Source organism: Eptatretus burgeri, chromosome 6, assembly GCF_056783735.1.
Source record: "Eptatretus burgeri isolate ZD-2024b chromosome 6, Ebu_testis_v1, whole genome shotgun sequence".
NCBI classification, from domain to species: domain Eukaryota; kingdom Metazoa; phylum Chordata; class Myxini; order Myxiniformes; family Myxinidae; genus Eptatretus; species Eptatretus burgeri.
This window is the reverse complement of record NC_140966.1, coordinates 92,063,886-92,089,491: the sequence shown is the minus strand read 5'-3', so window position 1 is coordinate 92,089,491 and position 25,606 is coordinate 92,063,886. Positions and strand designations below refer to the sequence as shown.

Here is a 25,606-nt window from a genome sequence, read left to right as displayed (position 1 = left end):
AATGGTCCATGGTGTTTTTTAAATGATGGGAAGCAGCCTACTGGTGGCCATGGAGGATCCTGTGGTGGGGGGGGGGCACCCATGCAGATGGATTTGGTATTCGTGGAGGACATTGTTCTGATGGCATTTTGGAGGTCAGTACAATTGGCCTGAGGCCATACCAGAGGATTGGCCTGATTAGAGTGAGTGGATATCATGACAGTGACTCCCTAAGGAATGACATCGGAGAGAAAGATAACTCAAATGTTAAATCTATTGAGCATTATGATGCTCAACCTACCACCAATAGTGGAACCAAGGGTTATAATCCTGAGGAGCTTGAGCAGGAAGAAGAGGATGTGGCAAAGCAGTTGTCATTGGATATGTAAGGCCATGTAAAATTGCACGAGTAGTTCTAAACAGTGTTTTGGGTGTTGTATGTGGACAGTGTACAGGGTGGTGGCAACTCGTGGGTGAGCGGGAAAGGAGGGGTCTTTCCTTTGGCAAATGCTTAACGGTGGCATGCTCAAGTGCTTCATTGGATGGGTTGAGGAAAGGTTCAACAACATTGTGGGATTTATCAGAGGGTGGGCGATTTTGTTGAAGGGGGTTGGTCATGTTTGGTGGGTTGGTCGATGGCAGGCTGGGAATTAGAGTGGGTCCAGCCCAGGGAGGTTGCGGGTGACAGTGTGAGTAGGAAACATGCTTGAGGTGGTTGGGGAGCAGAGGGTAAAGGACTGCCTGAATAAGAGAGGTGCAGATGTCAGTCTTATTGTGGTTGCAACATGTGAGAGTGTGATGGATGATGGGGTTGTGCAATGTGCAGGTGTGGGTACAGTGGGTAATGACGACTTTGGGGATATTTCAAGTGAGAGTGAAGTGGTGGGGTTACAGTTGGTGTGACTGGCACTGCAAGTGCTGTGGGTGCAAACAGTACCCCACCCCACCCCAGCCATGTGAGGCAAGAGCAAGTGAGGAAATCATATGGAAGATGAAGACATCCATGCAGGTGTAATATGACATATAAAGCAGATTTCTGTGATTGGGAGGGGGGTGGGGATGTGTGTTGGGGGAAGTAGGCTGTGGGAACACGTGAAGATCGCGGTGTTGCTGATGTGGGTGTTTGCATTGATGTGGTGGGTGCATGCCTGGGAATTTAGTGGAGCTTGGAGGGAGGAAGTTCATGGATATTTTGTCAAGAATGAGGCTATTTGGTATGCGAACTGTTCATTTTGTGCCAGGAATCCTAAAAACATAGGGTTTTCTATTGTTTCAGAGGGGTCGGGGTGAGGGATGTTTGCAGAATCTTGGGTGATGTTTTATCATGTCAAGGTGGAGTAACAATGTTTGTGGTGCGTATGGGTGGGCCATGAAGCCAAGATATAGGGAGAGTTCATTCTGAAGTTGTTTTTTTAACACAGGGAGAAGGCATGTGGAGGAGCTAGAACACAGAACAGATCAGGATACAACAGAACAAAAGAAACAGCAGAAAGAGAAGAGGGAAATATGAACAGCAGGGCTGAGGGACAAAATAGATGGATGGAGAACATGGGATGTGGGTATGGATGAGAAGTAGGAGAGAATACTGGGGGTGGATAGGAATGATGCAGAAGCAAACTCCCAGGAAGGAATAAATGGAAAAAAATGAGGAGGGGGTCATGGGAGGGTCTTAGTGTGTGTCGAAGAGATCAATATTTTGTATGGGGGATGATCTGAGATGATGGGGAACAAATGTCTTGAAGACGTGAGGGAAAAATTAGATTGAAGAGAATGCGGAAGTTGATTCCACAGGTGGGAAAGAAGAGAAAGAAATAAGTGTTGGTGAGCAGTGATTCTGGATTTGTGGAGTCACACGAGAAGAGGGTTACTGTTAAGGAAGTAGATGGGAGGATTTGAAGTGTGATAGTGAGACAGAGGTGGGGGGGGGGAGAGATAGAGACAAAGACAGAGACAGAGACGTACAAGAGCAGCAGAGCAGGTCTTCATGACACGTGAGCTGATGATGTCTGGTGAAGTTGCAGAATCAGAGTTGAGGGTTTCCAGAAATGTCTCCACCTTCTCATGTGCAAAAGTCACAGAATCCCACAAGTGATTGATTGCACAACTAGCGAGGGGAGGGGTGGATACAGAGAGTGAGGTATTGGGGACACATGATTTGGAAACAAGCACAGAACTGAGGCATTCGGCTTCCTGACTAGCAGTGTTGGCTGTGGTGCCATTTGAAGTGAGGGTAGGGTCAGGACAGGAGCATACTTAAAAGAGGAATTCACAGGGCACCACCAGGTTTTAGAGGAGGGAGACAAGTTTGAAAGTGCAATCTTGAGGCTTGACAGATTCTTTCTGGATCTCGTGAGAGTGGACGCACACTTGTTGCAGACTTTGTGGAAAGATATGAGGTTGCTTTTGGTCTTTTTGGAGGAGAATGTAAGGAGATTGAAGCAAATGCTTCCCAACAGGATTCAGTGTACCCATGGACAGGAAGATGTATCCGATGATTGTCAATGAGATGTAATGAATCTCTGCATCACCGAGAGCAGGTTTCTGTGGAAAAACTCCCAAGCTATCAGAGGTGGTAGATATATGAGTCCATTCCTGAAGTACAATGGCTGCTTGCAGTCCCTATCAGTTGGCCTGCATGGACTGCCAGGCTTGCCGGTGCTGAGGCTGTTCTCTGAGAATAGCAAGAGAGATGTTGGCCTTTACAAGCATGTGAGTAGATGAACCAATTGGAGCAGCAAAAGAGCTGGAGGCATTGGTAGGGAAGTTGGTCATAACCAAATCCACAATGGAGGATTTTCCATTGACAGAAATCTGGGTGGGTAGGTTTACAGATCGTTTCATTCCCATGGAGTCACATGAGTAATTTGCTGAAGTGCCATGGCATGTGAGAGAGAGGTACCAACACCCAGCCAATTGGCATGGGGACAATTGAAATCACCACATTTGACGAAGGGAGAGTTTGGATGAGTGCTTAAAAGTTAGTCCTTCTGAGAGAAGGATGTAGATGGAATTGTCACTGTTTGAAGAATGATACAACACGCAGACGAACATGAGCTGGGAGTGGAGGGGAATTCACAGCCAGAGGTAACTCCTGGGGTTTGGGATGTGAAAGAGCATTACACCCAAAGTGAGAAATGGAGTTCATGATGTGCAGACTGATATCGCTGCTTGGAATGGGTTTAGTTCCATCAAACGGGAGGAGAGTCAGGGACGTCCTGTCAGAGGAAGTATTCTGTGAAACAGAAGATTTATCAGCAGTGATTTGGATTGAGAGATCTGTCAGGTTGGAGTGGAAGCCTCGAATGCTTGAGGATCAGACAGGTTTGGACAGGGGAGTAGGAGCTGTTGGTAGTGTGCAAGAATGGGGAAAGGAGCAAGGAGAGGGAGCCAGATGGGGGGAATTGATATGGTGCAGGGCCGGGGCGAAATCTGGAGGTTGCAAGACTGGGTTGAAGCTGGGGGAGGTTCAGGGTTGGGATGAAACTGATGAGTGTGCGACAAAGGGAAAATCGAGATGGGGAGGGGTGGAGGAGAAACTGAGAAGGGGGTTGGGGGGGGGTAGTGGAGAAAACTTGAAGGGAAGGGTCTAGGTTGGGGAGCCAAGAGGGGTAAGATGAGGATTAACTCAAGAGGGGGTGGGATGATAGGGAAGCTGAGGGAGGTTGGCACTTGGGTGAAGCAGAGAGGGGGTGGGATTAGAGGGAAGTAGATGGAGGGGTACTGATGTGGAGTGGTTTGACACCATGGATTTACATGAAGGAGAATTGAATCTTGTGTGCACACAACATTGGCAATATAGACTTCTAAGGATTCCCAAACTGGATATACACCAATAGACTTAATGGGTGGGGTAGAAATAGTTTTCTATTGAAGGCATAGAGGAAAATGGGGCTGTTCGTGTGAGAGGAGGCTCGATGAACCAAACATTTTGGAGTGAAAAGTTTTTAGGAAATAAGTAGTGTGAAAAAGAAGAGGAAGATAATTTGATGACGAATGAATGGGTTGTTCCTGATGGAGTACGAGAGAGTAATGCATTTTAAAATACATTTTTCTGAAAGTTAAAAAAAATGTTCTTAAGAGCTTTAAAGGAAGAAACATTTTATTCAGTAAAGATTCTGTTTGGGGATATCAAAAAGGAGAAGGGATAGGGAATGAAGGAGTAACTGTGCACAGCAGAGTTCGTTTTTTGTTGTTGTTTTTGTTTTGTAGTGAAGATGAGTTTTCTTTGGTGTTTGCATATTTTCTGGAGTCGGGAGAGGAAAAGGATTAAGCTGAGTGATGAGAAGTAACAATAACTGGGAAAAAAGGAGCGAAAACAAAGTGTGTTCAGTCAAAAATGGAGGAAATAACAACCAAAAACCCACCAAGTCCAGCTCTACATGAGTAGGCCAGACTTTACCAGTCACACAAATTCGACATTTCAAGACAAGCTATGGTTTGGCACAGGAAATTGGAATAAGCACAACCATAATGGAAAGGGTAATCATATTGTCACGTCAGACGCTCTGTTAAAACAGTATACCTCAGTGCCGGGATCCTTTGCCCCAGAAAACGGATAAAAGGTTTCAAACTTACAAATACATTCAGTTATTTTACAACTTTACCCTTCCCTAAGGTCACCATAATGAGATGTAATTGAACACCCAATGGAGATAGATGGCTTGAACATGTTTCTTACCTTTTAGAAGGTTTATTTATGATGAATATGTTGGAAAAAGTGGATGACACAAGCAGTTTGGAACAAACCACGTGATTCAACAGACAGAAATAGGGGAATGGGAGTAGGCAAACTTACGTACAGGGAAATAAGAAATAAATACTATGCCAACCCACACTCGGTGCTCGAGATCACACATTTTCCAAATACTAAGTGAGTGCACCTGGTGTTGCCTGGGTTATTTTTGAATGAATTTAATCTTCTGTACATCTGTCTGACACGAGCCCAGCATCCCTAAGGTGTTGGTGAGGGGGAAACACCCCCCCCCCCCAGTCGAGGGGCCTCACCACCTGGCCTTTTACCTATGGGGCACGTCCCAACACTTTTTGTTTCAGAGGTTTCCTCCTATCTTTCACCATTCAGGAGGTTAACGTGTGCAGTCAAACAAACAAACAAACAAACAAAAACTTCAAATTATATGTCAGATTTAAATTGCAGGTGAAGACTTTCCTTTGACTATGATTTGCAGGGGGGAAGGCAACCACCATTTTACCATTTTGACACATTTTGGGTCAAGTGATCGGCACGGCCTCTGCAATTTAACATCAGGACCCTGTCCTAATGTTGTCATCCAAATGTGGCTGCATTCTGACTGCTGGGTCTGGAGAAGAAGATTTTGAAGGAATTTACACAATTTTCACAAACATTTACATGTCCAGATGAGATCACAGTGCACCACCAGGTTCTGGCTGAAAACTTTTTCTGGTCAGGAGCTCAGTGTGCAAAGGAAGAACTTTGCATGATGGAGGATGCCCAGTCAGCGACTGGCTTTGGAGGCCAACTTGAAAATTTTGCTTTCCAAGGAAAGATCATGGCAGATAGTGAGACCCAGCTGCTTGAGTGAAAGGACTTCTTCAAGGTGATTGTTGAGAAAGTAGATGGGGTGGTTTCCTTATGGTCCTTTTGGAGAGCCATCCAGAGCGTGTGTGATTTGTCAGGATATAAAGACATGTTCCACGTGTTGGATCAGTTTGTGGTTTTACCCAGATCTGCAGAGATTGAAGAAGCTGCTGCTTGCCGGTCTGAGGGAAGACAGATAGTATGACAGAGGGTGGAGTCATCAGCAAAGAGATAAAGAAGATCTTCCAAAGTCAGAGACATCATTGATGAAAACCAGAAAAGAACAGGACACAGAACACTGCCTTGAGGAACTCCAGCCTGGACAGAAAGATGGGATGAGAGAACTCCATGAAGGACCAGACGTTGGCTGTGACAGGAGAGGATGTCAGTGAGCCATGAGTGGAAATGTTCTTGGATCCCATAGGAAGAGAGTTTGGTGAGCATTGCAGGATGCCAGACCGTGTCAAAAGCACGTACTATGTCTAGCGATATGGTTCTGATTTCATGTCTGGCATTGAGTACATCCATCCATTGTTGGGAGAGCCGCAGCAGCATATCCAGGGTGGAGTGACCTGGTCTGAATCTAAATTGATCATTGAAAATCAAGCCATTGGAGAAGAGAAAGGATTTCGTGTCTGATGCAATGATGGATTCCATAACCTTGCTGATAATCAGGAGATTGCTGATTGGTCTGTAGTTGCAGGGATCTGTTTTTACCCCTTTTTTATGTAGAGTGGTAATGTTTGCTGATTTCCAAGCAGAGCGGTCATGTTTGCTGATTACCCAGAAGAGTGTTAAGATGACCTTGAGCAAATGAGAGGGTGAAAAGAATGGAGTGAGGGTGAACAAGAGCAGCAGAACAGGTTTATAGGTCACGTGGTCTGATGCAATCTGGAGCCGTTACAGAATCTGAGTCAAGGTTTGACAGCAAACTCTCCACCTTGTCAGGAGAAAAGTACACAGAGTCCAGGAACAGCTGGGTGCGATTGGATAAGGTGGCTACAGAAAGCGATGGGTTTGGGATACAAGATTTAGAAGCAAACACAGAGTTTAGGCATTCAACCCTAAGGCGCCATGTCAGCTGTGTGGCCATTTAAGGTGAGGGAGTGAATGGAGGGGGAACATACACCAGAAATTTAATAAAATTTAATACATCGGTTTCTATGGGAAAACATGTTTAGTTTACCACAGTTTTGCTTATCACAAGGTTTTCCGGGAACGCAACCCTCGCGATAAGGCTGATTTGAAGAAAGGAAAGGAATGAAAGTGGAGCATACACCAGAGACAGACATAACAAGGTTTCAGAGGAGGGATAATTTTGAAAGTTATTTTTGAGCTTGGACAGATATTGATTTCTCGTTCTTCTGAGAGAGGACACATTGAGTGTTGCGGTGTTTTTAGAATGCACTGAGATTACCTTCGGTTGGATGTGCCTCCCAGGAAGAGAAGGCAAATTGTTTTAGATCAACTGCCGTGCCACAGGATTCAGTGTACCATGGGTGGGAGGAAGGGTAAGCGAATTGAAGATGAGATGGGACGAATCTGTGCATGAGAGAGAGCAGGTTTCTGTGGAAAAATTCCCAGGCTGAGTTAACATCAGAGGCAGTAGATGTGGGGGACCACTCCTGAAAAGAGATGGCTGCTTGCTTGCCAATCTGCCTGAGCGAAATGCCAGACTTGCTGAATTGAGGCAGCTCTTTCAGAGTCCTTGCCAATCTGCTTGAGTGAAATGCCAGATTCGCCGAGTTGAAGCAGCTCTCTGAGAGTAGCCACAGAGATGTTGGCTTTCACAAGCACATGATCAGATGAAAGTTCTGATTTGTGGTCAAAATATACCATCAAATTTAAGTAAGTTGTTCCTCAATCATAAACTCATGATCTTACACTGATAGGATGGACGGTGACGTGGATTTCTACCCTCGAACCGCGTCGTGATCGAAAGGATTCTTAGATTGTTGAGGGATCTTGACCTCCCCGAGGATTCAACGTCTAGCCGACTCAGTGTTGCATGCATCGGGATAAAATAAACCACAGAAGTCCAGTAATAATCAATGTCCACAAGGAGTTCTTTCTTCTGTACCATTTATTTGCTGTCCCTCAGATCCTCTCCCCCTCCCCATATATCCATTCCATTTTATAAGCAGAGAGGCTTTTGATCGCAAGAACAGAATGCACAGCTTATCAGCCCGGTCACCTTGTACTTTCAGAAACCCAAGCAATGTCCAAAGTGTCAAAGAAAGACAAGATTATAAGTAGGTGGTAGGCCTTAACAACTAAATAGTAGAACAGTAGAGGAAAAACACAAACACTTTGACCTACTCAGACTGAGGCAAAGGTTTCTTGTCTAGAGAGTAATAATTTCCCCAACACTCCCCCCTTGTTGCCTAAAAAGGCAACACTAGTTAAGTTTAACGATATATATATTTTCTCTTCACTTGGAAATACATTCTCTCTTGCGTTTGAGTGTGCCCATTTTCTTGGGTAGTCACCTCCCCCCTTTTCCCCATCGTAGAGCTCAGTCCCTTAGCCTTTCCTGTCCCTCAAGCCAGGTGGCTTCATGTGGTTGTACAGCTTCGGACCTGGTTGAGGTTCCGGTAGGCCTCTAGGCCGATAGAAGATAAGGCTACCCGTTGGGCTGCACAGCTGATTTTCGACAACCTATTTCGGGAACAAAGCAGATGAGCAAGAGTGGATTGACAATTCCCGTGAATATTGAACACATTCATTTGCGCTACTTATGGATTTCCAAGTTCAGGTTCTATCTCAAAAGAGTCGTAGGACTCAGTCTCAAAACCAGGGTATGAGGGTGGTGCTTGTGCCACAATCACCTTTTTAGCAGTATTCCTCTTTAGACAAGAAACAATCAATGCCGGCATTGTAATTGTTGCACATCTAACAAGCACCACTGCAATGATGATCCACAATAACCCAACGGAAATCCAATGCAATAGGGTAGTTCCCCAGCCTCCAAAAATCCCTTCAAACCAGGAATAAAGCCCATCTTTCGTGAAATAATTGTGATACTTGGCTTCTTCTTGTTTAATCTTGTCAGCTATGTTCATGATTTTCTCCGAGTTATCAGGGATATAAGTATAACACTCAGAGTTAATTACAGCACACGTTCCTCCTTGAGCCGCGAGAATGAGGTCGAGCGCAACTCGGTTTTGCATTGAAACTGCACGTAGGGCGACGACCTCCGAGTTGATATCAACCATGCCTAGAGCAGTTTTATTTGCCAATAATTCAAGCGAAGCAGCCAACTCTGCCAATCCCACAGACGTTTGTCCAACACCGTAGTGAGGGATTAAAATCATGAAGAACAGTTCAGTTGACGTGAAACCCCGTTTATCCCGTTTCAAATGCTCAAAAGGTGACTTAGATAACAGGCGCATATGTGGCAAAATATATGACAAGAAACAAAATCCACTCCAATTAACTGGAAGCCATGGGTATGCTCGATTTCCACACACGAAATAAGTATTATTTAAAGCGACTTGTGGTCCCATCGTGTGATTTTCATAAACATAATTACTGCATTCAGAATTCCCTAATCTTCTTTCTCCCCATGCCTCTTGTACCAAGCATAGTTCGGGTTTTTCTGTTGCCCGTTCAACCATAAAATGTGGAGGCATTTTACTTAAATTAAAATTTGGCCAAAACCAGTTGCTGAAATTTCGTTGTCGGAGGCAATTTCCATTTCCATTGGTAATGATGTGGTTGTTAAGGTTATTATCTTGTTTATCCCAGTTTCTTTCCTTTGCCCAGTACCCACACCATTCACTCAGATTAAATGGTATAGCCAGAAGCGGTATCCCAGTAACTGCTGAATGAGGTATCTTAGTACAAACCCAGCAATTGGTTTTATTAAAAGCTTTCGCGTGTTTACGAGAAAGAGCCAGATAAGTGTTTATTCCATGTGGTGAACCCACTTTGCTCGTTAAGCTTCTTCGGTCTCTGAATGCCCTAGGCTTAGTTTGGTGGGTAGTCTGACAGGCCCATCTCCAAAGAACATGCAAATAACGTTGATCACAGACAGTACTTATCGGTTTAACAGACCAAGTACACATTGCACCACCTGCATTTAGTAGTACAAATAATCCTGCAATGGAAAGAATCATTAAAGTTATCAGGAAGCAATGTTCTCCTCGGGTTCTTTTCTGCCGTGTGCCAGTTTGCAGTGTGTGGCATGGATCCATGTTGCTCTTCCTTTACACTTCACAGCTGTATGGGTAGTTAGCAGTATTTGAAATGGCCCACACCAACGTGCCTGAAGAGAGTTCTTCCGTTTGTAAATTTTCACATAAACAAAGTCTCCGGGTTTGAAGTTGTGATGATCAGATGTGGCTGGTTCTGGCAGAGCTTGTTTCACCTGTGCATAAAAAGTTCTTACAGCATGATTCAGAGAGATACAGAATGTAAGCAACGTGTCGTCCATTTGCTGCACGTTCATGTCTTTTATAGTCAAAGGAGGTGAGTTCGGTAATCTCATTGGTCTTCCCATCAGAATCTCATGCGGAGATAAGCCAGTGTTTCGATTTGCGGTAGATCTCATAGTCATGAGAGCAATTGGCAGAGCATCTGGCCATTTTAATCCAGTTTGTTCACAAATCTTGGCCAGTTTATTCTTTAGGAATCCATTTTGCCTCTCTACTGCCCCCGCAGATTGCGGACGATGCGGGCAGTCGAAATGTTGCTTGATTTGCAATACGCAACACGATTCTTTCACCACTTCGGATGTGAAATGAGTACCTTGGTCACTGGAGATCCTACAAGGTATTCCAAACCTACAGATGAAATCCTTCATCAACAGTTTAACCACAGTAATGGCATCTGCTTTCCGACAAGGGTAAGCCTCAACCCATTTGGTGAACAAATCGACGATGACTAACGCAAATTCAAAACCGCAGCATTTTGGTAACTGGACAAAATCCATCTGGATATGAACAAAAGGTCCGAATGGAATTGGATGACCCCCTGGGGCCATCTCCACCCCCCTTGCTGGGTTATGTTTTTTGCAAATATGACATGTCTTACAATACTGTTCTGCAATTGGACTAAACCCCGGGGCAAACCACTGTCTCCCAATTGAAGCACTCATGCCGCCTTTGCTAGTATGCCCGGCCCCATGTGCCAATCGGGCGAGCCAAGGTAATAGAGCTCTTGGTGCCACCACACGACCATCAGATGATCTCCATAATTTGGATTCATTTTCGAATTCACATCCAGCCAGTATCCACAAATCTCGTTCTTTAGCATTGACAGCTGTCTGCAAAGTGTTTATATCGTCAATGGTCGGCGTTGCCTCTTGTCTCAATACACATTGTGATATTAAAAGAGCTCTGGTGTGGGCAGCAGATTTTGCAGCTGCATCTGCCCTGGCATTTCCCCGTGAGACGTCATCAGATCTCCCAGTGTGGGCGTCACATTTTACCACTGCAATTTGGTGAGGCAGAAGTATTGCTTCCAGCAGATTCGCAATCCATGTTCCATTCCTCACCTGCGCACCTGATGATGTTATAAAACCCCTTTCGCGCCAGAGTGCTCCGAATTCGTGTACAGCACCAAAGGCATAGCCGGAGTCAGTGTAGATTGTCACTATTTGGCCTTTGGCTAAATGGCATGCACGAGTGAGGGCGAACAGTTCTGCCTGCTGCGCGGAACAGCTCTCAGCCAATCTCGCACTTTCGATTACTTCGTGATCAGAGCAAACGGCGTAGCCTGTTAATAAACATCCATCAGGTGCACGTGATGATGAGCCGTCGACATATAGAACCAATTCAGAATTTTGGATTGGTGTGTCTCTCAAGTCAGGACGGGGTTGACACGTGTGGGCGATTAGCTCTTCACAATTGTGAGGATCACCATCTTGTACTCCTGGCAACAAACTAGCAGGATTCAGTTTTTTAACAATCACAAGTTTCGTTTTTAACAATACAGCTGTCACTGCATGCAGTACCAGGAGAACCAAAGTGTTTCCCGCGATGAGCGCTTCTGTCGCCTGCACCGCGAGCGAAGCGGCTGCTACTGCCTTGAGACAAGGGGGGAATCCTTGCGCTACCGGATCCAATTTAGTACTATAATATGCAACAGGCCGTAATTTATTTCCGTGCTTCTGTGTCAGCACAGATTGTGCGAATCCCTGTCTCTCACATGCGTACAAATGGAAAGGTTTTTCATAGTTTGGTAAACCCAGAGCGGGAGCCGAAGAAAGAGCCTGTTTTAACGTTACAAAAGCCTTGTCTGCATTTTGTGTCCATCCAAGTGGGCTGGGTGCGTTTGCCGAACCAATGTCCACCAGGGGGCGCACTAAGGCCGCATAATCTGGTATCCACTGTCTGCAATAGCCGGTCATTCCGAGGAAAGACCTCATCTGTTTAGCAGTAGTTGGCTTGGGCAGGTTTAATATTGCCGCTATACGTTCAGGGGAGATGCGTCTTGTGTCTCCCTTCAGAATATGCCCCAAATATTTCACTTCCTCTTGGCAAAATTGCAATTTAGCTCTCGATGCTTTGTGTCCTTTCCTGGCTAAGGCCCTCAACAATGTCAATGTATCTCGTTCGCATGCGTCTTTTGACGCTGAACAGATCAGCAGGTCGTCAACATATTGAATCAGTGTGGATCCACAAGGGAAAACTACATCATCCAAGTCATCTTTGAGGGCCCTCGAGAATAATGTTGGACTTTCACAATACCCCTGGGGCAATACAGTCCAAGTGTATTGCTTTCCCTGGTAGGTGAATGCAAACAGAAACTGTACTTCTTGGGCTATTGGTATACTAAAAAAAGCTGAACAAAGATCCACAACACTAAAATAGGTAGTGTTACTTGGGATGCTTGATAGAATGGTAGTTGGATTTGCAATTACAGGAAAAGCTGGAATTACCGCATCATTCACTGCCCTCAAATCCTGTACGAATCTCCACGTTGGCTTCCCAGGTTTTCTCACAGGTAAGATCGGTGTATTACATTGACTAACAGTGGGAATAATTATCCCTTGTTTCAATAGCGCTTCCACGACAGGAGCAATTCCTACCTCTGCTTCTGGAGACAAAGGGTATTGCGGTTTTCGAGGCAGTTTCTTTTTTGGATCTATAGTGATCTTGATTGGATTCATACTTTTAATTTGGCTGACATCATTGGCATGTGTTGCCCACAGACAAGTCGGGACTTGTTCGAGTATTTCAGGTAATTTTCCTGACCCATTTAATTCTGAGAGATCGACCACCTCAAACACAGCTTTTGCTGATCCTTGACATTCTGTCCAACAGAATCCCTGTTCCCCGATCTTCCAAAGTCCGTTTACTTGGCTCGATTCCATCAAAGTCGCTTGTGATGCTTTTTTCAAAGAGGTTACCATGTGACCAATGTCCGTTTCTTGGTAACCTTCTGCAATCGCTAAAGTAACATGTGGTGTAACACTGGACGGTTGGTTCCACAATTTTAATTGTTCCTGCGTGAGATGCACCTCCAGGCCAATTCCTTGCTTCCCAATCCAAATTGTTCCCAACACTAAGTCAAAGGTCTGGTGTAATTTCGAGAGTGTTTCACTCGCATAGACGTTATCTTTTCCCTTGATGTTGCAATCTGCAATGCAATGTAGTCGAGTCTGTAAGTACCGTCTGTCCATGCCGTGTTTACTCACCCAATCGAGCACCTCGGGTACGTTTCTCTCCAAATGTGATAAATATTCCTGCAAATGGTTAAATGCTTCACAATTAATCACAGTCCATTGATATACAAGATTTTCTGTATTTTCCTGTAATAAATTCATCATAGTTATGTGTGATTCGTGAGGTATTTCTAAATATACACCATCAGGGGTACACTTAAATGAACAATTCAGCTTGCATAACAGATCTCTCCCCAACAGATTAATTGGTGTATCAGTTGCCATCAAAAATGCATGGTTTGCAGACAATTTCCACCCGGAGCTGCTCTGTCAGTGGAATCGTACTAGCAACTCCTGACATTCCCACTACTTTTACTCGTTCTCGCGATAACGGGGCGTCTGGAAAATCACTCCTTCTGAGCGCAGATTTGGTCGCTCCTGTGTCGACTAAGAAAGGAATCTCTTGGCCTTCAATTTTCAAAGTCAATTTCGGTTCGTCACATGGTTTCAAAGTCAGGAAGGGTAACTCAGACGAAGTCGCTTCTTTTCTTTGTCATAAAACGAATGGGTTTTGGGTTTGAAATGAACCTTGAGATGGAGGAGGAAGAAATGAGGGTGGAGGAGGAGGGAACGAGGCTGGAGGAGGAGGAGGAGGGAATTCGGTTTGAGGTGCAGTGGGTTGAAATGAACCAGCTTGCTCAAACTGTGTTCCCCATCTTTCCTGCTGTCTATAATATGGATTTTCATTCACTGGAGGTGTGGAGTGTCTGCGAGTTTCATCTCTGTATTGTGCCGCTGGTCTCTGTTCTACCGGTTCATACGAACTATAAGTTCGACTGTTTCTACGATTTCGGCATTCGTTAGCCCAGTGTCCTTGTTTTCCGCATGTATAACAGAAATCTCTGCGCTGGTCTCTGTATTTTGGTCTCTGACGGTAATTGGTTTGCCCTCGGTTTTGTGCATTATATCTCACATTCCTTTCCCCGGGGCATTCACCTTGACCTTGAACCTGGGATAGCATTAATGTTGATTCGTTTTCCTCGTCAGAACGATGTTTCAACAATGAATTACAATGCGTTACATATTCCATCAAGTCTTTTACTTCCTTTAATTCCCAACCAATACATACTCGCTTTATTTCATTTTGTAATTTGGCCGTCAAACCATTAAGGTATACATGAGCAAATGGTACCCCCTCTTCTTTCAGTCCAGAGTGACATTGGTATACACCCCGAAAATGCTCTAAGAACTCCAATGGGTCCTCGCCAGCGCGTTGCCTGCACATCTGTATTTTTGCCCAGTCGGTCTTAAGTGTTACCACCTCTGTGACAGCGTCAATGAGGGTGTCAATATGTTCTTTGAGCTCCTCCCTGTCTCCAGGAGCTTCATCTGGCCATGCAGCGACCTGTTTCAATTGTCGGAGTAACCCCTCTGGTACCACTAATTTTAATAATATTTCCATGTCCATATATGTTGGCTGATGGCATGCCACCACCACGCGTAGTTCCGCCTGGAATTTTTTTGGGTTCTCTCGTATCTTCGGCATCTCATTTACGATGGCTCTTAATTCAGAGCCCCACGGACGATATATTGCTTGTACCTCCCTTGCACCCGGGTAATCTCGCAATGGAAACACGCCAATGAGTGCCTCATCATCTCCGTCCTTCGCGGTCTCCGGCATTATTTTTTTTGATCGAGTTTGTATTTTACCCTTGTCAGCAAGAGAAACTTTATTTTTGCTTTGTGTTCTTGTTTCTTTCTTAATTACTCACCTGGCTCCCCATTGAGCCTCTCCTTGCCCTGTGGCATCATCTCCCTCTGTCTCTCCCGCTTCTTCGTCCTCGAGCGGTTGTGCTATCGGAACTGTGCACTCAGGCCATGTATCTGAGTCTTCTTCTTCATCCTCAAATCTGACAGCCACTGCTCGCTGTCTCTTGGTTTTATTTTCAAGTCTCACCGGCATTTGCTTCGTTAATTGGTCTAGCTGACCCTTCAGGTTTAACAACCGTGCCTTTTCGTCTCTGTCATGACATTCCTTCATCCAATTTATATAAACGCTCCAGTTCACCTGCTTCTGGACCTTTTTGTCACTATTTTTCACTTCCAGTACTTTTCTTAAATTGTCTAAACACTCGTGATCGAACGTTCCATTCTCAGGGAATGGTAATCGACTATTTTTGGTCCAATTTCACCATTTCCACATGTCTCTCACAGCTTCAGTCCCATACTTATCAAACATAATTCTTGCACATGTACCTCTCCGTGGTTTTTGAATACAATTTGCCTCGGTATACACAATTTCTTTCCTTTTTACAATTTCTATTTCCCATCTCTAAAATCACACAAATCACAACCGCTAAATTCACTCTAAAATCACAGAATAAAATAAATCGCACCCTCGGAGAACCCCCCCTGCTTACCTTCGCTCAAGCACTTGTCGTTCCTCCAGGCACTGCCTCCGGCAGATTAAGCACCTCCGGTCACGAGCGCCGCACAACGCCGATTCGAATCCGTGTCACTGGCACCAACTGACGTGGATTTCTACCCTCGAACCGCGTCGTGATCAAAAGGATTCTTAGATTGTTGAGGGATCTTGACCTCCCCGAGGATTCAACGTCTAGCCGACTCAGTGTTGCATGTATCGGGATAAAATAAACCACAGAAGTCCAGTAATAATCAATGTCCACAAGGAGTTCTTTCTTCTGTACCATTTATTTGCTGTCCCTCAGATCCTCTCCCCCTCCCCATATATCCATTCCATTTTATAAGCAGAGAGGCCTTTGATCGCAAGAACAGAATGCACAGATTATCAGCCCGGTCACCTTGTACTTTCAGAAACCCAAGCAATGTCCAAAGTGTCAAAGAAAGACAAGATTATAAGTAGGTGGTAGGCCTTAACAACTAAATAGTAGAACAGTAGAGGAAAAACACAAACACTTTGACCTACTCAGACTGAGGCAAAGGTTTCTTGTCTAGAGAGTAATAATTTCCCCAACAACGGACAGACATAAACCAATTGCTTAACCCTGCAATTCACTTAATGTGCAATCTCTAACATAATGATATACCGAAGCTTTGATGCAAGCTTTTACACCAATTTGTTTGGGCATGAAAGCATACAAACCACAATAACTCAAACGATTATGAAAGGAACACCTTTAGTTGTTTTTTTTTGGAATTCCAACATGGTGGCAACACACAATTTGCTGACGTCATTAAACAACCTCCATTCTGCACCAGCTGAACCAGGCCAAAGAGGTTTGCCAGGGATGGAAAGATAAGTTTGAATTGTAAGTTTGTAACCATGACTTTGAATGATGAGTTTGAAAGACGATTGTAAATTGGAGGTGTGTGTAATGAACAAAAGGAGAGAGGAGCAGACAGGGAAATAGGGGGAAACGTGGCTCTCTTTCATGAGTTTGTCATAGTTTGTGCTTTATTTGAAGCGGTTGCTGTTGGAGAAAAACAAAACGTGGTATGGTTGGAACCACCACAGAAAGCTCCAAGTCCTGATAAAATGAATTTTTCTCATGAAGACGACACAAGACTTTTAACAACTTTGAAATTTTTGTTCCAGGTAAATCAGTGATTAGTTTTCCTCTGCTGCCATTTTTATGATTCTACAAGAGCAGGAACTCTTTAGATTTTAGAATAAAGCATCACACACACACACACACACACACACACACACACACACACACACACACACACACACACACACACACACACACACACACACACACACAAACACACACACCTTTTGATAACAGAAGATTACAAACGTTTTTGTCGTTTTCTGATCCCTCCCCACCATCGACTCACCGAAGCCAAATCCACAATACTCTCACCCTCTGCATCCCAGCCCACTATCCCATCCACTCTCGCAACCCCTCACAATCCACCATCCTCCCTCTCTTCCGTTCCACCATAAACAACCCACCCTCCCAACCCACAATCAACCATCCACTCCCTCCCAATCCACTATACTCTCACCCTCTGCCTCCCAACCCACTATCCCATCAACCCTCCCAACCGACCATCCACCCAACCCCTCACAATCCACCATCCAGCTCTACCTCCCAACCCCCCATCCCATCCATTTGCCAACCCACTATCTCGCACCTCTCTCTTTTAACTCACCATCCCTTGCTCCCCCCAACCCATCATTCACCCACCCACCCACTCCTAACCTATCACCCACCAACACCCTCTCCCCAATCCATCAAACACTCACCCACCCCTTCAACCACCATCCCAAAATCCACCAATCCACCCATCCATCCACCCCTCCCAATCCACCATCCAACCCCCCGCCCTTCCTAATCCACCATCCATCCCCCCTCCCCCCCCACCAATCACCACACATACAAAACTAACACTCACTCACCTTCCACCCTCCACCCCCAGGACAGGGCTATGAGCAACACCTGCATGTTCTCCACTGCCTTGCCTCAAGCCACAGCCAACAACATTTAACCGATCTTCCAGAAATTTTCCTGGATCCAGCCTTCCAACTAAGAAACCGCGAAGACATCATCTCCACACAAATACCAAATATTCAAGGGTCGCTTTTTTTGCCATGGGTTCCTGAAGGACTAGTTTCTATATATTGCATGAGGGACACAAGTATGTCGTTTTACCTTTGCACACTATCAACTAGCAGAGACCTTCAGGCTTTCAGTAAAACTCTAGAATTGAGCCTGAAGGAAATAGGGGATGTACTCACTAGTATGCAAAAGAAACAAGTTTATTAGTTGACTGAAACGATTGACTTGTAAACACCATTTGTTTGTTTTCCTTCAGTAGTAACACTCGTGAACCTGTGTGATGACATTTATCAGGATGCAGGGATCCCACATTTAGATCCCATCTCTGTGATTATCTTTCCATTGTCTTATGAATGGTTTAATATGGCTGTCTTGCATTCGCCACATGTCATGTGTGCAAACTCTTTGTCTTCGTCTCCACAACTCCCCTCATCGCTCCAATAAATTTACGTCGTTTTGATGGATATATTTGGTCTGTTGTTGGTGTTGCATTGGAATGATGAGGCAAATGTCATCCTCCTGCATCTACATTCTTTGTTGTTCCTTGTTATTAAATGCATATCGCAGCTTGTCAATCGAACAAGACCAAATTTTACTAATGCAGTGACCAAGTTGTAGCGCCTCATAAACATCAGCATCGACAAAGTGTGACGATGCTTCACAATATGTATGCAGATGCCGATGTGGCTTCAATAAAATGTTTCAAATGATTGAAATAGCATTTCACAAAATCATACTGTTCGGTCACAATTTTTAGTTGTGAAAATGCGACTTCTGGCTTCATCAGTCTGTGAAGGAGTGAACTTCCCACTACTCCCCACAGTGTCATTCAACATGAAAGTTTTCCAAGCCTTTGCAGCAACATTGGTGCTCCGTTGAGGAAGAAATCGATCCATGGACACGTTTCTGGCTCACTTACTGTCTGTCGAGAGCCTGTTATCAAAAACAAGCTCAAATGAGCTAAGATCCTCGTCCTCTTAATGATGGCGTAATAAAAACGAATATGACGTCATTGTGATGTATCAGGTTTGTGATAAATTATCTGTGCTAATGCGCGGCTTGATTTCTGAAAACAAAATTCAAACAGCTTGCCTCGTTTTGGAGATAATGCTATAGGCGATTTCCATTAGCGGCGATATTATGACGTCAACTTTTTTCTTGGAAGAATTTCCAAAATTGGAGATGGTTACTGCCTGCGCGTGGGCTTTCTGCATATACGTAGCAAGTTTCACGAAGATCTGATGAAAATTCTGGGTTGTGAAACAAAAAATGTAAAAAATAGGAATGACGTCATAAAAATTGATATGACGTCATAGTGATGCATCTTATGTGCAGTAATTCATCTCTGCTTATCCCCTTTCGATTCCCGCAAACAAAATTCAAAAAGCTTTCCTAGTTTTGGAGAAAATTTTTAGGCGATTGCCATGAGTAGAGATATTTTGACGTCATAACTTTTTTTCTCAGAGAAATTTTCTAAATCGGAGATGGTTACTGTCTGCGCAGTGTATTTTTACATATATATGCCAAGTTTCAGGAAGTTTCGACGAAAACTGTACGCTGTGAAACAAAAAATTCCACAAGAAGAAGATGAAGAACAACAATATGAGTAAGACTGAGAGATCCTCCACGAGGAACTAAAAATATCAATAAATAGGAATGGCGTCATAAAAATTGATATGAGGACATAGTGATGTATCATATGTGTGGTAATTCATCTCTGCTAATACCCTGTTCAATTCCCGCAAACAGAATTCAAAAAGCTTGCCTTGTTTCGGAGATAATTTTTTAGGCGATTTCCATTCGCGGAGATATTTTGACATCATAACTTTTTTTCTTGGAGGAATTTTCAAAATCGGTGATTGTTACTGTCTGCGCAGGGTATTTTTACATACATACGCCAAGTTTCAGGAAGTTTCGATGAAAACTGGAAGCTGTGAAACAAACAAGCTCAAATGAGCTTAGAACCTCTTCCTCTTAATGACTACGTCATAAAAACCAATATGACGTCATTGTGAGGTATCAGGTTTGCGATAATTATCTGTGCTGATAATTCAAACAGCTTGCTTAGTTTCGGAGATAATGGTATAGGCAATTTCCATTAGCGGCGATATTATGCCGTCAACTTTTTTTCTAAGAAGAATTTCCAAAGTCGGAGAGGGTTACTGCCTGTGCATGGGCTTTCTGCATATACATGGCAAGTTTCACGAAGATGCGATGAAAACTCTGGGTTGTGAAACAAAAAATGACAAATAATAGGAATGACGTCATAAAAATTGATATGACGTCATAGTTGTGAGGAGTGTTATTAATGGCCACATTTGATCCAGTCAATACATCTATAGTAGTTTGATGTAGGGATTCGAACCAAGTTCCTCATATACTTTGCAATGCAATTTAAAGTCTCTATAGTTTTCAGGTGCACTGTCTCCCCAATCAGCCCAACACATATGCCCTGGAAAGATAACACTCTGTCTTGGTCAACACACAAACACACTCCTTTCCTGTGGACTAAAGAGCGGGCTTTGCTTTCACAGTGATTAAAAGCCTAGATTGTGGGGGAGAATTGCCTAAGGGAAGTTGCTGAGCCCAAAACTAAGTGTCTTGACCATTTCACCTTCCCTTGGGAGAGGAAGAGAAAGAGCCTTGGCACAATTTTAAGTGCACGCTCGGGGCTCCTGTTGAACCAACCAGAGACAGATTGTAACTAGAGATAGATTGTATATATAGGAGTGTTTTTGAATGTGAAACTTCCGTGTGGTTTGGTGGGTCTCCACTGTTGGTTGAGCTGCCACATCACCTCCGCATGCGTGTGGTCCTTCAATTAACCGTATATTCGTGAATCCTCTCCGAATCTCTTCATACTGGGCCGAGAAAAGGAGTCTTCACATTTGGCACTGCAGATGGGACTCGAGTGCTTATCCTGACGGTAGACTGGTGGAATGGATCCCTTTTGGTGTGATCTGCGGAGAAATTACTATGTTATCAAACTCTTCTGATTTCTACTCACCAATTTCTCCAATACCACCGAAAAAAAAGTCCTGAGCGAATCACTTTGGGGAAAATGTTTGACGGCATTTTGAAATTTTGTCGATTTTTTCGGTTTTTTTCACGCAACGAGAATAAGGGTTAGAAAAAGGAAAATACCGATTTCTTTTTTTTTTCTGGGATACTAGAGTACTGCAAATTGGCTTATATATTAAACATAACATGTTTTATCCTACTATGACAAAATAATTTAGTTCTGACAGAGACGTCAATTAAAAATCGAGGAGGATGGTATCAACTGCGATGAGACAGAAATCGTGGGCAAGAAGATTCATCAGTCACCAGATGACGAAGCTGTGAACAATGCACATATAAAGAGATCCGACCACGTTCGGACATTAAATGACCTCCAACCCGGCATTAAAATTTCCAAGAAGAATATCCAAATTGAGCCATGTGTATTGTTCATGCGCTGCACAGCACTTGCACAGCGAGAGTCTCAGGACATCAAGTTATACTTCATGTATGAACTGTTGGCAATACTTACATCACTCTTCAAGGATTATTACATGAGAAAGTCTGACAAAGCAGAATTAGCCAGGGTCATCAAGAAAGATATGACAAATATCAATCTCGAAGCTGCTGATCCACTTGGAGACCTGCAGATTGTGATAGATGGTGGTTGGCTGCTACACCACATTTGATGGAAGAAGAATACTACCTATCTAGAGGTTGCTGAACAGTACGAATCCTATCTTTCTTATAAGTATGGATTGTGCTGTGTCGTGTTCGATGGATATGGAGGGCCGTCCACAAAAGATCATGAACATTTGAGGCGATCAGGCAAACGGTCAGCTGATATCAGGGTCAGTGATACGTCCAAATGCCACAGGACCAAGAGACACATTTCTCAAACACAAAGAATAAGACAATTAATAGAACTCTTTGCGAGTTTCCTGCAGGCAAAAGGGCATAAACCAAATGCAGCGACGGCGATGCAGATACCTTGATCGTATCTGCAGCTCTGGACTTTTCACGGAATAACCAATCTGAAGTGGTTGTCGCAGAAGAAACAGATGTCTTCATTTTGCCGATACACCATTGGAAAACGAACATGGCCGATATATTCATGAGAAAAGAAAACAAGACCAGCTCACTGAAGAAAGGTGCTGATGTGTATAGCATTCGAGAAGCACATGAAGTGATGAACCCGACCATCCGTCATAATATTCTTTTCATTCATGCTTGAAGTGGATGCGACACCACATCATCTACCTTTGGACAAGGAAAAACCCATCTATTGAAAGCCTTCCCGAAGTTGGATAGCATTCAACGTCTGTCTGAAGCATTGTCGGATAGAGAGAAAACAGCAGCTAAGGTCGGTACTTTGGGAGTTTCAATCTTCTGTCGACTCTACGGAGTGAAGGGCGAGTCCTTGACAAGTTTAAGACACACATAGTATCAAGCAATGGTTGCTCGGTGTAATAGAATGGATCCATAACGACTCCTTCCGACTGAACGTGCAGCCCATTTCCTTAGCCTTCATGTGCATCTCCAGATGGTTCAGTGGAACGAACTCGACAACAAATGCCTGGATGCGCTGGAATGGGGATGGGCTATGGACAAAAACATTATGCGCCCAATTATGACGGACTTAGATGCGGCACCCGCAAATGTACTTAAATTTATTTATTGTAAATGTAAAGTCAGCACCAAAAGACAGTGTGCTACAAACCAGTGTTCCTGCCACAAAAATGGCTTAAAGTTTGGTTCCATGTGGTGGTTTTTGTGGGGAGAGCTGCCACAACAAGTCAGTTGATGTTGTAATTGACGAAGATGAAGATGATTCATATGAACCTTGAACCAAGCCCATGTATAATGTATGTGTGCGTAACATTTTGTGTTGATTTTGATATATAATTATAATATAATGTATTGAAGTAGCACAGTAAGGCAACTGTATCCAGGCTGTTGTGTTTTCTGTACGTTTTTGGCAGTCAAGGTGTTTTGAAAACAACCTGTAAATGCCTAATGTTCGGGCATTATCTATACCAGTGGGTGGCCGTCTTGGATTTGTTTTATTATTACAATGTCTTTCTAAAGCAGAGTCCATTTATTTTTCTTGGTTTATCATTCCAACTATAATGCATAGGGTATTAGGAATAAAAACCAGTTCGATCAAGTTACTTTATTGAACTCATGTATATCCATCTTTACCAGGGCGGTCTGGACTCATGACCGTGTGGCCGCGGAGCTTCGGTTTAACCCATATACTGGCGGCCATCTTGGATTTTTAATATGACGTCTCTGTCAGAACTAAATTATTTTGTCATAGTAGGATGAGCCATGTTATGTTTAATACATATGCCACTTTGCAGTACTCTAGTATCCCAGAAAAAAAAATGGTAATCGGTATTTTCCTTTTTCTAACCCTTATTCTCGTTGTGCGAAAAAGCCGAAATATCGACAAAAATTCAAAATGCCGTCAAAAATTTTCCCCAAAGTCAATCGTTCAGGACTTTTTTTTTGGTGGTATTGGAGACATTGGTGAGTAAAAATCAGAAGAGTTTGATAACAGAAATTTCTTCCCCAGCTTCGACCTATTCCACCGTTCTAAGGGCGCCGCTTGGTGTACAGCGCTTACAGGGGTCTCAGCTAAAAAGATACATGATGCGCACACATCGGGCACCTGCAAAAGGATAGCCCGAGTTAGGTAATCACTGTACACCCAGCAGAGAGAGCTCCATTGAACGCAACTTCAGGGTCTGCTCGGGTCGTGAACTGATAACAGCAAAACATATGAGGAGAATCGAATGCGGTTTGTCTGAAGGAACACAAGGGGCTTTTAGGCTGCGTTGTGTGAATGGACGGGTAAGAGAATAAGGAATATCCAAGTGAAATAAGGAGAAACTGGTTAAAGTCTTGTGTGAAGAGAATAAGAAATATCCACGGGAAATAAGGAGAAAATAGGTTAAAGTCCTGTTTTCTGAGTTGGTGTGAGAAAGACAAATCGGTTAAAGTCCTGTAAGACGGCTATAAGGCTGTTGATTAGAACGGGACCCTGGTCCCATGCACTAAAAGGAGAAACGTTTTAAGGCTATAAGGCGGTTGAAAAGTTAAGAACATAAAATGAGGAACAGCTCTGTTAAATCTCAAGAGTTGCCAACAGGAACACCATTGAAAACCGTGGGGGGAAAATACGGAATGGATAAAGTAGATGGAGTGCAAGATTGGGTGAAATGGATGGTGGGAAGAAAGGATCCTTTTCCGCTAACCGGATCCCTCAATCCAAAGGTGTTGCACACACTTAGCAAGGTACTGACAGAGGGCAAAGAGGGAGGCCTGAGACACAGTGGAAAACACTGGAGAGCGCACGCAGCATGGCTAAGGGAGTCAAGCTGAGGCAGAACATAAGCGTTTTGGTCTCAAAGGAACTTTGAACCAACAGAAAATACAAGAGGAAGTGAGATAGGATAAATCAAAACAAGTGCTAGCGCAGCTAGCGGAGACTAACGACGACGTACACGGGAAAATAACCACCCAACAAGAGCCAGCAACAAGAATTTACCCAGTCTTGGAGGAGAAAGGAGCAATGGGTGGAGTGGACATTCAACAGTTCCCCATGATGCAAGTAGCGCCAAATGATTGGGTTTGGAGATCATGGACCCCTCAATACATTAGGGGAGTTAAAGCCAGCATGGAAGAATGCTTGAAATCCAACCCAAGGAAAGCCATAAAAATCTTACATGACCAAGTAAAAATGCACAGGGCAACGAGAACGGACATGGGTTTCATATGCACCGCAGTGTTGCCCAGCTCGGTCTGGAAAACGCATTTGGCGGCCTGGGGGGTTAAAGTATAAGGAAAGCAGGACCACACTTTAAATCGACACAGAGGGCGAAAGAGCGGCACAGGCGCCATACCGTGCGACCGTGCAAGCCCTATTGGACCAATTAGCAATGGAGATGGCCCCAAGGGTAATGGATTGGCAGGCAATACAGGAGGGTACGCAGGATATAAAGGAACCACCTCGTGCGTACAAAGCACGGCTGTATGAACAGATCGAACTACACTCAGGATATGACAACATGGGAGAAGCGCACATCCACTTCCTGAACACCATGTTCATAGAGGATCTGTGCAATGAAATAAGAAAATAATTAAAAGCGTCCCTTTCAGGGTGGAAAACAGCCCCAGTGGCTGACGTATGCAATAGGTCGAGGCAGGCCTGGCAGACTCTAAAGGAAGAAGAACGTAGGGGCAAGAAATCCGAGCGAGCCTTAATTATGAGAAACCTCAAACGGAAGTACCGTAAATACGACGAGAGGGAAGAGAGGCCAAACCATGATAACCTCGACTGGGAACCCCAGTATGAAGCGGGACAGGGTCAACGACAACAATGGAACAGGAGCGGCGGCCCGCAGAGACCGGGGGAATGCTTTAAGTTCGGAAGAGTGGGTCATTGGTGCTGGGAATGTCAAGCGGTCCTCAAACCAAGAGGATGGGGACCACAATCGCCACCCCATAGGGAGAGGCCAACAGCGCTCCCAAGCGAGGAAGAGAGAAAAGGTATAGTCATGAGGACACCGTGGTGGCTCTGCAAAGGGAGACACGGAATGTGAGAGAATTGACTACAACATTGAACGTAGAAGGGAAACAGGTAACATTTCTAGTCGACACGGGGGCCACATGGTCGACATTAAAACAAGAAGAGATAAAGAACCTACCGCTTTCAGGCGAATCAGTGAGAGTGGTATGGGTTTCGGGATGGAGAGAGGAAATTCCGATCTCGGACAAATTACGAATTGAAGTAGAATCCCTGAAGGGGGAACATGCATTCTTGATAGCTCGACACACTCCGATGAATCTGTTAGAAAGAGATTTGTTGTGCAGAATGGGGTGCACCATACCGTGTAGAGAAGATGGGGT

General features: G+C 44.2%; 1 protein-coding gene and 1 long non-coding RNA gene across 4 annotated transcripts in view; both read left to right on the top strand.

The window, feature by feature from the left end:
* LOC147025334 (uncharacterized) overlaps window positions 1-17,334 on the top strand; it is an 18,248-nt gene extending 914 nt beyond the window's left edge. The window contains exons 1-2 of the long non-coding RNA XR_015059462.1: window positions 1-7,441; window positions 16,151-17,334. The exon at window positions 1-7,441 is cut by the window's left edge and continues 914 nt beyond it. This is a non-coding gene — a long non-coding RNA (uncharacterized LOC147025334). The remainder of the gene's footprint in view (window positions 7,442-16,150) is intronic.
* LOC147025333 (carnitine O-palmitoyltransferase 2, mitochondrial-like) overlaps window positions 1-18,156 on the top strand; it is a 90,286-nt gene extending 72,130 nt beyond the window's left edge. For all 3 annotated transcript variants that reach the window (XM_085886223.1, XM_085886222.1, XM_085886224.1), the window contains one exon: window positions 17,553-18,156. In XM_085886223.1, the coding sequence (XP_085742349.1) occupies window positions 17,553-17,899 (347 nt within the window). In that variant the 3' untranslated portion in view covers window positions 17,900-18,156. The remainder of the gene's footprint in view (window positions 1-17,552) is intronic.
* Window positions 18,157-25,606: the final 7,450 nt, after the last annotated feature.